Source organism: Amblyomma americanum, chromosome 1 (genome assembly GCF_052857255.1).
Source record: "Amblyomma americanum isolate KBUSLIRL-KWMA chromosome 1, ASM5285725v1, whole genome shotgun sequence".
Classification (NCBI taxonomy): domain Eukaryota; kingdom Metazoa; phylum Arthropoda; class Arachnida; order Ixodida; family Ixodidae; genus Amblyomma; species Amblyomma americanum.
This window is the reverse complement of record NC_135497.1, coordinates 352,501,405-352,516,090: the sequence shown is the minus strand read 5'-3', so window position 1 is coordinate 352,516,090 and position 14,686 is coordinate 352,501,405. Positions and strand designations below refer to the sequence as shown.

At 46.7% G+C, this 14,686-nt stretch overlaps 1 protein-coding gene and 1 long non-coding RNA gene across 2 annotated transcripts; both read right to left on the bottom strand.

Annotated features, from left to right (window-relative positions):
* Nucleotides 1–1,488: 1,488 nt before the first annotated feature.
* Nucleotides 1,489–4,326, bottom strand: LOC144100481 (uncharacterized). The gene is made up of 2 exons (XR_013307678.1): nucleotides 4,259–4,326; nucleotides 1,489–1,925 (listed from the first exon to the last, which is right to left on the bottom strand). It is a non-coding gene; the product is annotated as an uncharacterized LOC144100481 (long non-coding RNA).
* A 225-nt stretch (nucleotides 4,327–4,551) lies between these two features.
* On the bottom strand, nucleotides 4,552–11,465 carry LOC144121651 (uncharacterized). The gene is made up of 3 exons (XM_077654980.1): nucleotides 11,388–11,465; nucleotides 6,874–7,191; nucleotides 4,552–4,560 (listed from the first exon to the last, which is right to left on the bottom strand). Exons 2-3 carry the CDS (start codon nucleotides 7,183–7,185, stop codon nucleotides 4,552–4,554), a joined length of 321 nt encoding a protein of 106 aa, XP_077511106.1. The 5' UTR covers nucleotides 7,186–7,191; nucleotides 11,388–11,465.
* Nucleotides 11,466–14,686: the final 3,221 nt, after the last annotated feature.

Genomic DNA, 14,686 nt, shown 5'->3' with positions numbered 1-14,686 from the left:
TGATTGCATCTGGTTCCAATCTGACAACTCTGAATCAGAATTACGGTGGTGCCAAAATATCAACAGGCAATGCCGCTTGCGATCCTTAGGTAGTGCTGCATTTTTTGTTGTACATCCTAGCACTTACTTCATCCGAAATTGAGATTTACCATGGTTTTTTCATGCCTTTATGACTCCCACTGTACATTTTCAGCAGCTTTTGTTTCACGCTTGCGCAAAGACATTTTCCATCTGAAACATATTATGCAGCTAAAGAAAATTTTCATCTTTGCGGGGGGGTGGGGGGGTGGTGATATTATTGCTCAGATACTGTATTCTACGGTACTCAGGAAAAAGATGCCTGGCAATGTGCTGTTACAACAGCTGAAGCCAACATCAGTAGGAAAACCATGTTAGCCTCATATTACTGCAACAGCTGTTGCGCTTGGAAGATCAGTTTATGCCTGCACGCATTTATACCTGCATTTGCTAGTGCAAATGATTTATTACACGCACTTGCAAAAGCGATCATGTGATTTATGTCCCGCATTATTGCAAAGAACCGTGTGCCACAGGCTGTGCTACTGCAAGCAGCTCTGACCTAAATAATTCAAAATTCTCGCAAGAGAGCAAAATCTTCACCCATTGTTCATGTTCAAAGGAGAGCGAGAATAAACTTTATTCACTCTAAATATGTTGAAACCACAGCTCCTCCTTTGGTTTCTGTGTGCCACTTCTGCAGGGCAAATTCTCTCCTATCACCTTCAATGGACAACAGTCTCCACAGTGGCAGAGCTGCACGGCATCAAAGAAAATATCTTTATAATAAATGTTGTGACGAATAGATGGGCGATGGGTGACATTCACAGGCTTGAAACCAGTCCTACAAAAATCTCTCAAGTCTGTTTAGGAAAACTAACCATCAGCCAATCTCCTTTGACATTAGATATCCCCAGCACACTGCCATTATGAAAACGAGATGGCAAACAAAGCGACTCGCAAAGCTCTGCCAGGCAACTTGCAAGTTCTAGTTGACATCTAATAGTAAATCTCTGGAAACGTGTAATTTCAGTTCATTATGAAAACGAGATGGCAAACAAAGTGACTCGCAAAGCTCTGCCAGGCAACTTGCTTGTTCTAGTTGATAGCTAACAGTAAATCTCTGGAAACGCCTAATTTCAGTTCATGTTCTTGATTTACCTCATTATGCAATTGTACAGAGAGGTTTGTTTTGGCCTTTTTAACAAATTTGCATGGTTAAGTAGGTAGTTTCCGCTTAACGAATGGGTAAAAAATTTCACGCTTCCTTTAAAGCTTTCTGAAGCCATTCTGTGTTCTTTATTCAGTAAGGTGAGATGTGAAAATTGTGTTCCTCTCATTTTGCATTCCCCGCACAAGTTTCTTGTAAAATTCACTTCGCGAGCGATTGATTATGCGATGTTCAGTTCTTTGTGTTGGTGCTGCTGGCACAAGCTGGGTTTCGGAGTCTGCAGGGCAATTTTCTTGAGATAAAGTGAAGTTTTGTTTTATTAGGTACACAACAAAGGAGGCACACTTTGCCATCTTGTTAAAGAACAACGCTATTTCAACAACAGCCTAAAACTAACTTTTAACTGGAAAAAAACGTTAACATTTCATTAGAACTTTAACAGCTAGCTACGTTAAATGTGTTGCAGTTATTGCTGTGTTCTATTCTCAGAAGCTGTTACATGCACACAGCTGTTCAGGCATACTTTGACATCTTGTTAAAGAACCACGCTACTTAAAAAAGAACTTTAAATTAACTAACTTGTAACTGGAACAAGACTTTAAACTTAACTTCAACAAGAACTTTTAACAGGTAGCTATAATAATATGTTGCAGTTCTCGTTGTGTTCTAACTCCTGGAAGGTGAAGCTTTCCCAGAGCGCGTGTGGTCTTCTGAGAAGCACCTGCTCACTGGGAACCTGAAAAAAATCAGACCAACATCGTGAGCTCCTAACTGCCATCAGTAGCAGTTTCTCATTGAATTCTGGAAGTTCAGCGAAGCGCTAAGTTGGGCTGGTTGGCGCATGGCAATAGGAAAAGGGACGAGACATAAGAAATGGCAAGAGACACAAATGAAGTGCTGAGACATTTTTGGAGGTACTCACACAACTGCTTGTTTTTGGCCTATCCCATACGGTGTTTTCAGTAGCTATCAATAAACTGAAAATTCAATTAGCTGACTTTGTGTCGTGGTATTATGCACCCTGCTTTGTACACACTTCTCATCTTTGTAGGTATCAGTGAAGCGCAGCAATTTTGGTGATGCCTAGGAAGCCCTGTGGACCCAACTGTTTAAAACAGGCTCGCTGTTCTGAAGCTCTTTCAGTAATGCCCAGCCTCACTAGTTCTGGCTCCCCGAATTTAATGGGGCGTATGATTCACCGTAGCTGAGTTGTTAGCTACCGGCAAAGTTAGCCTTCCAATTACTCTCCCTCCAATTGCTCCACCATGGTGAAACTTAAATATTGATTGCAACAAAAATATTGGCGCAGATTTGTTAGCTAGCGCAGCTGCACCACCATGTACACAAACTCATGCAACAGTCTTCAATCGATGCTTTCACTATTTTGAATCGAGATCGGTGTGTTGAATGAATTTAGTAATCTCTGGTATACAGTCCACACACACCCTGGGTATAGTCTGCAGGACTCAATTTTCGCTGCAAAAATATTTTTTCTTATGATCGCACCTTGTATATAGAATCGCATAGTGTCCACAAAGCCCCAAATAACTTTTAAACGTCTAGCATGCAGGTTGTACACCATAATTTACGGTATGCTAATAATATCGCATTACGGCAGTGAATTGCTGTTTGCATATAGTATCTCACAAAAGGCACTGGCACTTCATCCTGCATGGCTACTGATTACAACATGGCCTGTCTGTTACATTAGGAAAATACACCTTTCTAGTCCATATGCTCTGGTTTACATGAGATTCAGTATAGTAGAAACCTAATGCGATATGATTGCTGATGTCATATCCCCGACAATGTGACCACGTAGAGAATATCAAGCGAAGTTTTGAGTGGTACATTGTGTTGACATTGCCTTGGAGCCAATGGAGCTGTCTGCTTCCACTGACAGAAAACTCATGACAAATATTGGAATATTCAAGGTGCCACTATCATGTTACTTGCAGTGGAGGAACTTCTGCGCCAAACTTCGCCAGCGTGTTGTGTTGATTTTTTCACATTTTGTTATTGTTCACAATTAATAAAAATTACACAGTCTTCAGCAAAATCGTTTTTCCATTTGTTTATTTCTGGCTATCCTTTTTTATTAGGAAATAGCATTTTAACGAGAGCAGTTGGGAATAGGGTTTTTCATTTTTTTGCTTTACTATGGTCACAGTGAACACTGAACTTGCCAAATAAACCTGAAGTTTATCAATCCCCTTTTTTATGTCCTGCAAGAACTGAAATTTTGGTGCGAACCATTTTTTTCTGCTATAAAATGCCATTTTCTCTGATAGAAAACCTAAAAACTTCTGCTAAAATTTCAAATTTCTTTTACTGCAAAACCTGTACAAAAGCTGCTATCAGAATCTTATCGCCAGTTCCATACACACTGTACTTCCAGACATTGCTGGATGCCTGAATCTAGAAATGGGAGATGTGCCCAAAAAACATTCTCTGCACACCTGTTTCTTGCCTGCACTTTCTTGTCAGAGAGTCTAGCTGTGGTAATGGCCAGAACAACGTTTAAGCAAATGGCGATTAGATTTAACTGAATGGTCACTTCTACAACTTATTTCTCAAAGTTCTTGAGAACGACGATGCTTGCCCAAGAGAATCATGCAATTAAATAATGCTGGCACACTGTGATGAAAGAGAAATCAATACCATTCATACATACAGCAGGTACCTAATGTGAAAACTAGAACCCTCTTCACAAGAATTAAAAGCAAGCTTTAAAAGCATGGTTGTTGGAAGGTCACTGCAACTTTAACATTTAAGTGCTCTTTGCTTGGATTTTTGATTGGGCATGCAGTTGTGTAAATGTGCGCCACATTAAGTATTTGATGCTTTTCCTAAAGAACAAATGGACTCACCCTTACCGCTGGATTAAAATATGTCTTTGAATCTGCGAACAAAGCAGGTTTCTTTTAACATAATCACCATACTGCTACAAGCAGAGATTACAGTGCATACCCCCTCTGGGGTCAATTATACCTGAAACATGGCCTGAAACATGGCCAAGAAAGACACTATTTTTTATTACTTTTGGATCCATAAATCATATGCACTCACCTTGAATGAGAATCAGTGCTTGGTGTCCGGAAGCGGATGCTGCTCAGAGACGAATCGGAGCGTGGTAGGGACCTGAGTATATTCATCAAGAGCAGTTGTGGATACGATTGAGTGCAGTCATTTAGATGCTTTGCTTTTTTAACCCCCACCCTGACCATATTGGACTAACATCACTAAGTACAGGAGTCACAAGGCTACATCAACACCGCTCAAAGCATTATGTATGAAAAGCAGCCAGTAGTTCACGCAGTGGGTGGTGGGAAGAAGACTGGCACTTCAGAGTCAGTCAAGGGCTAAATGCTCTACACATGTGCGTTAATCAGAGATTGAAAAGTATGAGACGTGTTGCTGTACTTTATAAGTTCATTCCACACCAGAAACTTTAATGCACGTGAGTGTATTGTACAACACGCTGCCCATTACAGATGGTCTGTAAGCCTAGAAATAGACCCGCTGCGGCGGCTTAGTGGTTGGGACACTCTCCTGCCAAGCTGGAAGACCAACGTTCAATCAGAAGCAGGGCGGCCGCGTTTTGACGGAGGTGAAACGCAAAAGGCGCCTGTGAGCTATGCGATGTCAACGCACATTAAAGAGTCCCAGGTGGTTGAAATTAATCCGTTGCACTTCACTACGGCATCCCCCATAGCCTACATGTTGCTTCGAGACGTTAATTAAACACCAAAATTTACAATTCATATACTTTTGGCTGCTGAGCCCAAGTTGACGGACAGAATCCCAGCCGAGGGGGCCCATTCGGATGGAGGCAAAGTCCAAAAAAAAAAAGCCGGCTGTGCGATGTCGGCACGCATTAAAGAACCCCGGTGAACCCGCATTCCTCAACCACGGCGTCCCTAATATATTCCTGATGTGGGGTACTATACATGCATCTTTATTATGCATTATTAGGCACTGTCTCTTTCAGCGGCGAGCAGCCCTACAAACCTCCTTTCTTTGCCGTCCCTCCCCCTTCACCCCAGTACCTGGCTGATGTCGTATCAAATGGATGACTAGCATGCCCTAGTGCTATATGCACAGGATCTTTTTACTGCTTAAGACTAATTGATTGCATACTCCCTTTAAGAGTGAGACGCGACTGCGTGTGTCGCAGCGTTACTGAGGAGTACACGGAACGCCATCGCCTGCGCGGCCAGTTGGACAATTTAAGGAAAGGACGCCTGTCTCACATATCTTGGTGGAACCGGGCTGTAAGGGAAGGAAAATGATATGAACAATTGCTCTCAAGGAAAGGAAATGAAGCCTGTCTCACATTTCTCGCTGGACACCCGAATCATGCCGTGGGGAAAGAAAAATCAACCGATCGATCAATCAACCAGTCAATCAATCCATCAATTAATTATTCAATGAATCCACCAATCCATAAATCAATCAATCCTTATTGCTGTCCCGTTAAAATCCCTTCCCTTACAGCGCGGCTCAGGTGTCCACCGAGATGCGCCATTTTTCGCTCACGGCCAAAGACGCCGACGATAACGGCTTTTCTGCGACACTAACTCCTTACCGCTGTCGCGTTAATATAAAACGGTGTTTTATCCTTCTTGCCACTCGATCTGACCGTGTGAAAATGAAAAAAAATATGTTTTTCAGGAAAGAAGATTACACAGTACCTGTCTCACATATCTCGGTGGACACCCGAACCATGCCATAAGGGAAGAGATAAAGGAGAGAGTGAAATAAGAAAGAGGTCCTGTAGTGAACCCCGGAAAATTTTCGGAAAACTGGGGATCGTTAATCTGCACTGACATCGCATAGCACACGGGCGCCGTTTGCGTTTCGCCGCTATCGAAACACGGCCCCTGCGGTCGGTTTTGAACACGGGAACTCCGGCTCAGTAGACGAGCGCCTTAACTACTGAGCCACCGCGGCGGGTTGCCGTGATCACATTTTGAATGTGAACGACTGTGTGGCACAGCCTCAGAGCTCTGCGACTATAAACAGTACCGAGTATCCTCATTTTGCCACAGACGGCAAAGGCGACACCTGCGCTCCACGTCTCTATCTTAGCGTAGAAAAGCTTCGTTTCCAGTTGAAGCAGCTCCCCGCCATTAGATTAATGCGCTAGAATTTCAGAGCGACATGCATACGCGTATAGTTACAGAGCAGCGTCACTTTGAAGTTCTTTACTAGCAGTATACGACGCGAAACCCAGGTAACGGGAATTTAACAGGTGTCGTTATAGAATGAAATGCTTCAGATTGCACACCCCTTCGCTCTCTCCATACTCTGCACATTCCACGCTCGCCGGACGCTCTTCAAACGGTTTCCGTGGCAACCATCTTTCCTTTGCGCATTACTGCTACTACGACGCAAAACCCAGGGGTGCCCCGCTGTGGCTTATTATGGCGCGCTGCTGACACGAAAGATGTCGATTCGATTCCGGCCGCGGCGGTAGAAATTCCATGGAGAGGAAATTCTAGAGGCCCATGTACTGTGCGATGTCAGCGCACGTTAAAGAACCCGAAGTGGTCAAACTTTTCGGAGCCCTTCACTGCGCTCATAGCCTCAGTCGCTTTGGGACATTAAACCCCATAGACCAAGGGCTAAAACATAAGCAACAGCCCTTTAACAGCTGTCGCCGTAAACAAAAGATAACTCACTACAGCTGAAGGGGCCATCGCCGCCGTCTGCTGGAGGTGCGCCCCTTGTCCGATGGCCATCCTGTCGAAGGAGGACGACAGGCCCGCCACGCTGTCGTGGGTGGGCATCGACGGCAAGGTCACCGTCGCAGGCCTCAAAACACCAGGCTCCCTTGGCAAAGCCGCTAGCGGCGCCATGGCAGCAGGAAATTGAGGCACCGTAGGTGCCGCCTGTGCTCCGGGCAATACGACCACGGTCCGTGCCCTGTCGCGCGAACGGCCGCGAGCGCGACCGACGGGCGGAGGTGCTTTATCGCCACTGTTTTCGTCCATCTGGCTCTGCAAAAAAAAAAAAACGCCGAGCTACAGCGATGCCCACTCGGTGTAGTGGTGTTGTACACAAGACAGCTCAAGGGCGAGACCGCTTAGGTATATGTCCTAGCCTCGTCGACTCCCAGAGCGGGAAAGTGGGCAGCAGAAGCCCTGCGGCGGTGAACAGACACAATCGTCACTTTTAAAATACAAGCAGGACAAAGGGACCATATATGGGGAGGCGACTGCATAGCACCCCTACACGAGCGCTGACGTTCAGCACACACGCGCTTTCATGTCTTTCAGGGGATAACACAACTTGCACCTCAGCCGCCGTGGTGCCTCTGTGTTTATGGCGCTCGGCTAATGACGCGGGTTCGATCCCGGCCGTGGTGGTCGAATTTTCATGGAGGGGAAATTCTAGAATCCTGTGTACTTTGCGATGTCGTTGGACGTTAAAAAACTCCAGGTGGTCGAAATTTCCGGAGCCCTCCACTACGGCGCCCTCATAGCCTGAGTCGCTTTGGAACAATAAACCCCATAAATCAAACCAAAACAAACAAACTTGGATCTCAAAAGGCATGATCTTCCGTTCGATGCAGCGCGACAGTACACAGCAGCAGAGGGACAACAGCAACGAAGCTGACTCACGTGGCATCGTGCTTCAAATGGTGGCATTCACGGCTCAAGAGCACTATCTGGGTGTCCAACTGGTTGGGTATAAGGCCCGACCGAAATATGGGTTTCCGTGTACGGCTTAGCTGATTTTCAATCGCAAATATTAATTAGACACTACCTGCGACATTGCGTTCCGGCTAGTTCGGGTAGAGGTACAACGCGACTAAGCCGTTGACGAGGGCGTTTAATTCCTTCCCAAATGAGTATACCTCAACTGCTACGTCACACACTAAAATCCATAATCGCTTGGTACTACCAGAACTCTTCGCATCAAGGATCTGACAGTCACCCGTCGCTCTATAATAAACATTTTTGTTCCACCAGCCAAAATGTATAGGCATCCATGCAATCACTGAAATGCACTGCAAGGCTAATGGTTTCGGCGGATATTCTTCCTGCCAATTAATTACGACGGGATGGAGTAGACTGCGCTTTTATACGTGTCTGGTTCGACGGCTCCTCCTCATTTCCACGAAAAGATGTGGCTCTCAACAGTGCACCGATAGCTCAAGTACACGAGGGCGTTCCTGTGCAGATATTCCTTTTCGCCTCATATGAAACACGCCGGGAATCCACGAACGCTGCACGTAGCTAGCAGCTACGTATAGCGTCCAAGAGGCGTTTCAAGCGCGCGGCAGCGTCTCACGACAAAGCTGCACGAACAGCAAAGCTCGGGGTGGATGCAATCGGTGATCACGTGATCGCGTAACGGATAACTCGGCAGGAGAGCCCTCTATCGGATGTCAAGGAGCGTCTACGCTAGTAAAGTACAACGCGCAAACACGCGACATTCCGGGCTTACATAGGCATAACGTACAACTGCATTGAAGATTACAGGCTTGCAAAATAGAAACAAATTTAACAAGGTGGCACAAAACATTGCAGGACGCTTAAGCGGCGGCTTTAAGTGCGGAACCCGACAGTGTGTTGCAGCGCTGCCAGGGAGTCCACGGAACGCCATCGCCCATTCGGCGCAACGACTTGCCCATGAAACATATGGCTCGGCGTCTCTAGCAGTCCTCTGAAGAAAGCCCATCCGCCGCCCAAAGAGGTCGCGAATGGGCAGGAGTGACGCTGCTCCCTGAATTGGCCGTTGTGCGTCTCCGTTGCGATTTCAGAGGAAAGGCGCAGTAACTTCCTCACATATCAGTGGACACCTCAACCATGCTGTCAGGGAAGGGAGGAAGTTTGCAGTTAAAGACAAAGGCTGTAATGGAGGCCTGCGTCCCCGCTGGTGTCGCGTTCGTTGAACACAAGAGCACACGGACGCGTACTACATCACAGGCGCTCGGACGGTGCGAGAAGAACGACATCGCAATGGTTGCCACCCGCACAAAACATGACGCACACATGTCCGGCCACCGCTGCCTGCCCGTCTGCAATGCCAAGAAAGGTCGCGATGTGTTGCACGCAAGCTGCCGCGCGCAGGGGCATGTTACCACCGTCATGTTACCACTGGGCACAGAGTTCGGACCAGTTGACGTCTTCAATGATTTCGTCTGCTGGTTCCCTAAATTTAAATCCACAACCCCTATGCGATGCCAGTTCACATTAAAGAACCCCAGATCGGCGAAATTACCGAAGCCCTCCAGTACGGCGTCCCTAATAACCTGAATCGCTTTGGAACGCCGAACTTCATAACCCCAAACCGAACACAGCCATTATAGCACTTATCGTGCCTCAGTGCAAGCTATTCACATTTAATTCATCTCTATAACATAGATGGCGCTGCGTTCAAACAGCTCACAGCAGTAAATTGAAATGCATTTTAAAGCAGAACGCGATATTTATGGGGTCCCGTTTCAAAATTTGCACACTCATTACTCATGTGCGCATCAGTACAGAGACACTTCACGAAGTCAGAGATCCCAACACATTCACTAAGTCCGTCTTCTAATCACCTCGAACCAACGAGCCTTCGTAGCGCGTACTCACCTCGCGATCTGAGAGACCATGGTTCCATTCCCAGTGTCTACGCGATTTTTTTTAAGGCCAAAACCTTTATAGACACATGACTCGCCAGCGGGGATGTTCGCAGAAACGTGTCACACTCAAACTCATGGAATCAGCAAAATAAAACAGAATAAAAAGCCAAAAAACATTTAAAAAATGAATAAAAAATAAAAACAATAAGAAATAAAAGGAAATTGACAGACATGCAATAGAAAGAAATAAAAAATGAACAGAAGTCGAAATGACAAATATCAACTACAAATAATTGGAAAAAATTCTTAAGACACAACGCCGACTTTCTTGCGAAACGAGCTCCTTAACGCCATCGCGTTAAACCTCGAACTGAACGGCACAACCAGCCAAGGGCACGCAGCGTTCGAGGGGGAGATAGCGTGCGCAGTAGTAGTTCGAACGCAACAACGCCAAACCGGATCCCGATCCAGGTTTGTAGTCGACGCACAACGCAGCTTTCGGCCTTAAAACAACCAAGATCACACATAGCAAAAAGTTGTGAAAGCCTATAAATTTCAGGAAGCGCTAAACTGACTCGCAGTTCCCTTCTTTCGTGGCAGTCGGATGAGCTCGTCGTCCAAAATCAGAAATGGGCACGAAATTAAGCAAAGTATTCCAATAAGACATCCCCAATTTTTGCCAAACGCCAGCCATCAGGGCGTTCTTATTCACAGCTGCCCACGGCTTTTTTTTTTTGTCAAGGCCAGCAAATGCCGGCGCGTTGCTCGAACGTTAGTCTGAAAGCCGCGTAACGCTAAGCAGAACTCGAATCTAATTCAGCTTAACCTTACACAGCTTACGTTCCCGCACTACTATTCTTTATGGACTGCTCATTTTTTTTTCTGACAAGCGTTCGTTCTAGTAACTTCTCCCAGCTAATACGCGCAGAAAGATATTTATACGTAAGTGGCAAGATGCACATCTCGGTTACTGCATCGTGACAATAAGCAGTCAGCGAGGTTTAAAAACAACTCGATAACGCAGAGAAGAAATGCGACGTTTAAGCAAGCATGCCCACAACAAAGCTTGGCCTCCGTGCACTCTTCGAACGCTCAGTCTTAGCAGATCTGAAAGCATTCTGCACCAAGATCAACAAAAATTCCGACACTTGGGAAAGATTGTCGAACTACAAAATGCATTTCCGCAATAATCGGAGGTCATATCTTCTCCTGAAACATCCGCTATTGACCCACTTTCTCGTGCAATTGATTTTTCGAAGTCGCGTCTCAACGCATTCTACAACGCTCCCGGAAATGCAGAAGCCCGTTTCGCCCGTATAAATCATTCGAAAAGAACTTCCGACGCGCGGAATCGGTTTGGATTTACTAATACAGAGGCAATACATCGTGAGTGAGCAAAAATCGAGATCCAAATTGCATTGCAAAGGAGCATGATAATCACATGGTACATGTACACCTCGGGTGAAAACCGTCATTAGGCCTAACGACAGACTCAAACAATTGGCAAAAAAAACTGGTTGCCAAATTCCTCAACACACCAGGAACTTAAAAATCTCCTTCAGAGGGATGTGAAATAAAAGCACGGGAAAATATTGCGAAGCAGAAAATAACAATACGCACCTTGCCTGAGCTCACGAACAGCCGGCTCTCGCACCACTGAACTGTATGCAGCGGCTCGCTCTCTGCTCCCTTCGTGGACTGTCTACATACGTGGGCGAGTCACGTGATCATGCTCGCGTGCTATTGGCCCGCCAAAAACAACAACCAAAAAAAGACGCGTCTGACATGCGTCCTGTCTTCGCACAGACGCGCGCCGGGACGCCGCGGTTTTGGTTTGCGACAGGAATTGGTTTTTGAGGAAAGGAAATGGCGCAGTAACTGTCTCACATATTTCGGTGGACACCCGAACCACACCGTAAGGGAAGTTATAAAGGAGGGAGTGAAAGAAGAAAGGCAGAAAGAGGTGCCGTAGTGGAGATCTTGGTTTGCGAGAAAAATTGACATTTTAGATGGAAATTATTGAATATTTCACGGCCGGCAGGTCCCTTGCTCGCTACAGTCTGTAGTGCTGGAGGATATCTCTCTATGACCGCAGGCAGTCGCGCTCCATGTATTACAGCCTTCAACCAGCCCAGCCGCTGCCTCTCGACAAATTAATGAAAATGAGTCACTTGCCAAGACACATGGCACTGGGCCATCAGGCGTGGTGGAAGTCGTGTCGGGCGTTTTAATAACAATAATAATTGGCTTTCGGGGAAAGGAAATGGCGCAGTATCTGTCCCGTATATCGTTGGGCCCCTGAACCGCGCCGTAAGGGAAGGGATTAAGGAGGGAGTGAAAGAAGAAAGGGAGAAAGAGGTGCCGTAGTGGCTCCGGAATAATTTCGCCCACCTGGGGATCTTTAACGTATACTGTCATCGCAAAGAACACGGGCGGCTTAGCGTTTAGCCTCCATAAAAACGCAGCCGCCGCGGTCGGAACTTCGGATCAGTAGCCGAGCGCCCTAGCCACTGAGCCACCGCGACGGGCGTTTTGTCCAACTCGTGTTGTTGATAATCGCCACTCGATGACTTGTTGATAATCAGCGCTTTATGCTCCGCCGCGGTGGCTACTAGGCCGGAGTACCGTAGTCGGAACCCGGCCGCGTTTCTATGGAGGCGAAACGCAAAGGGCACCCGTGTGAGGTGCGATGTCAGTGCATGTCAAGATACCCAGGTGGTCGAAATTATTCCGGAGACCTCCACTACGGCACCTTTCTCCTTTCACTCCCTCCTTTATCCCTTCCCTCACTGCTCGTTTCCGGTGTCCACCCACATTTGAGACAAATGATAACGGTAGCCGGTCTTTGAAAAAATAGTGATTTTCCTGGGAATACCTTGACCTTGCTTGTGCTTTTCATTTTTTAATAGCGCCAGCTCTTACTTGTCACGTTTCTCGACTTCTTGGCGTCTGCTACCGCCTCCCTTCGCCGTGAAATTTTCTGTCGGAGCAATTCAAAATGGCGGCCCCCATAGTAAATCGATATAGCAACCTTATTTGGGATTGATTGCTGGCGTCATTAGTGTATCGAATTGGTGATTGGTGATGTCACTGATTTATTCATTTGGTGATCGATTGGTGACGTCCCTTATAATTCGAAGATGTCGGCCAATAATGGTAGTTTATTGAAGCGTAAAGTTCGTAATTCCATAGGGGTACCTCGCTGTAATGTCATTCATATAAATTCTAGTAAACCAAGCAGCTGGCGCTCATTACTTCAAAGTGTTCCACATGCCACGTTCGCCGATGCTCGTCGTGACATGCTTGCAGCCTATAGGCCGCTGGGCATACTACCAGACTCCCTCAAGACACTATTGTGGCCGCAGGGCAGTGCGCGCACCAGTGACCGAACCTTGGTGAGCATCTGTGCATTCTTCGAACACACGGGCTTGACGTCCCGTCTGTTTTCCGCCAGGTAGTTACACGCAGTGACCGAACGCTCCGCGAGTTCTACCTTGAACGATTAATAACTGGACGCCCCACTCCAGTTGTAGTCAACACAGTGCTGTGCGTGTGTGTTTTTATTCCTCCAACATGAACTAATCACGCGCACAACCTGGACACATTTCTTATTGTGTAAATAGTTTGTGTACATTACTTCTCCCCCTATAGTCTCTTCCCTTCCCCTCACCTCTTTCATTTCATTTCTCCATTCTGCCTGCTATCCTTTATTTCCGCTGCCCCAGCTGAGGTGCATCAGTATCGATGGAAGATGCCGGGGCTAGCAAAAAACTTTTCTTTTCTGTTTACTATTATTTTAATAAAAAACTACTACTACTACTTGGTCAGTGGACGCCTCAATCGCGCTTTCAGGTGCGTGGCAGTGGTGAGAGAGATATACGTGAGCTGCATGCATCAACACTGGCAACGTTGTGGCAGAGAGCGGCACTGCAGCAATAGGGTGCAGCGTTCATTGGGGGACCAACCTCTCGCAGTGTACCATTAATTTAACCGCCCCCTGCCAGGGTGGCAGTGTGGGCGTGCTGCCTAGCCGTCGTGATGAACGCACTCAACGTTACATACGCCAAGCCGCGTCTACTTGCCCGATACACCACAGCTTCCGCTCTCTAACCAGGTTCAGCAGTAGTTAAACCGCAGCTAATTTTTATATGGCTGAAGTGCTCATGACAACCTATAGAGCAGTGACTGAGCGAATTGTGTTCTCCTCGGTAGGTGTTTCAAAGCCCCTTTAAAGTGTGACTGCGGTGTCCACTGTTCCAGGGGGCCAGTTATGCGCCTTTCCTTTGCTTTCGAAGAAAATTGAAGATTGATGAGCCGGCGCACCTGGGGCTCGGCGATGTCACGTGGTTATCCTCGGTTCAAGGCCATATGAAACATATGCCGAACATGCTACGGAAGGGAGCAGCAAAACATTCGCTAAAAAAAATGTAGGGGTCACAAAAGCTCCTCCTTAAGGGTACGACGCGACAGCGTTAATGAGCTAATGCCCATACATGCGGAATTGGTGATTCTAGACTGTACAGTCATACATTTCTAGGAGTCCTCATAATACTCCTGGCGCAGTGGTGCAGCAGTTAAGAGATGCGCCACTTCCCTGCGATGGCAGGTGCTGCCACCGGCCACCGGTACGGCTTGTGCGACCAAGGTTGCTCTTGCCGAGCAACCTCTCGCGAACTATCATTATAATCAGTTTGCTCACAGTCCAGTGCAAAGGTTGCGATGAAGCCATAAGGTAACGTGACTTAGGTGGCAGCTTCGCAGATTTTTTGCTCACAACGCCGACGACACCGGATTTTCTGCAGAACACTACCCTTAACGCTATCGCATGAAAATACACAAGCTACTTGTCACGCACATCAGTGTCCGGGCGGCCAACCACAACATTATGAGAAAAAGGCCTCACGAGTGAGCGATAGCCA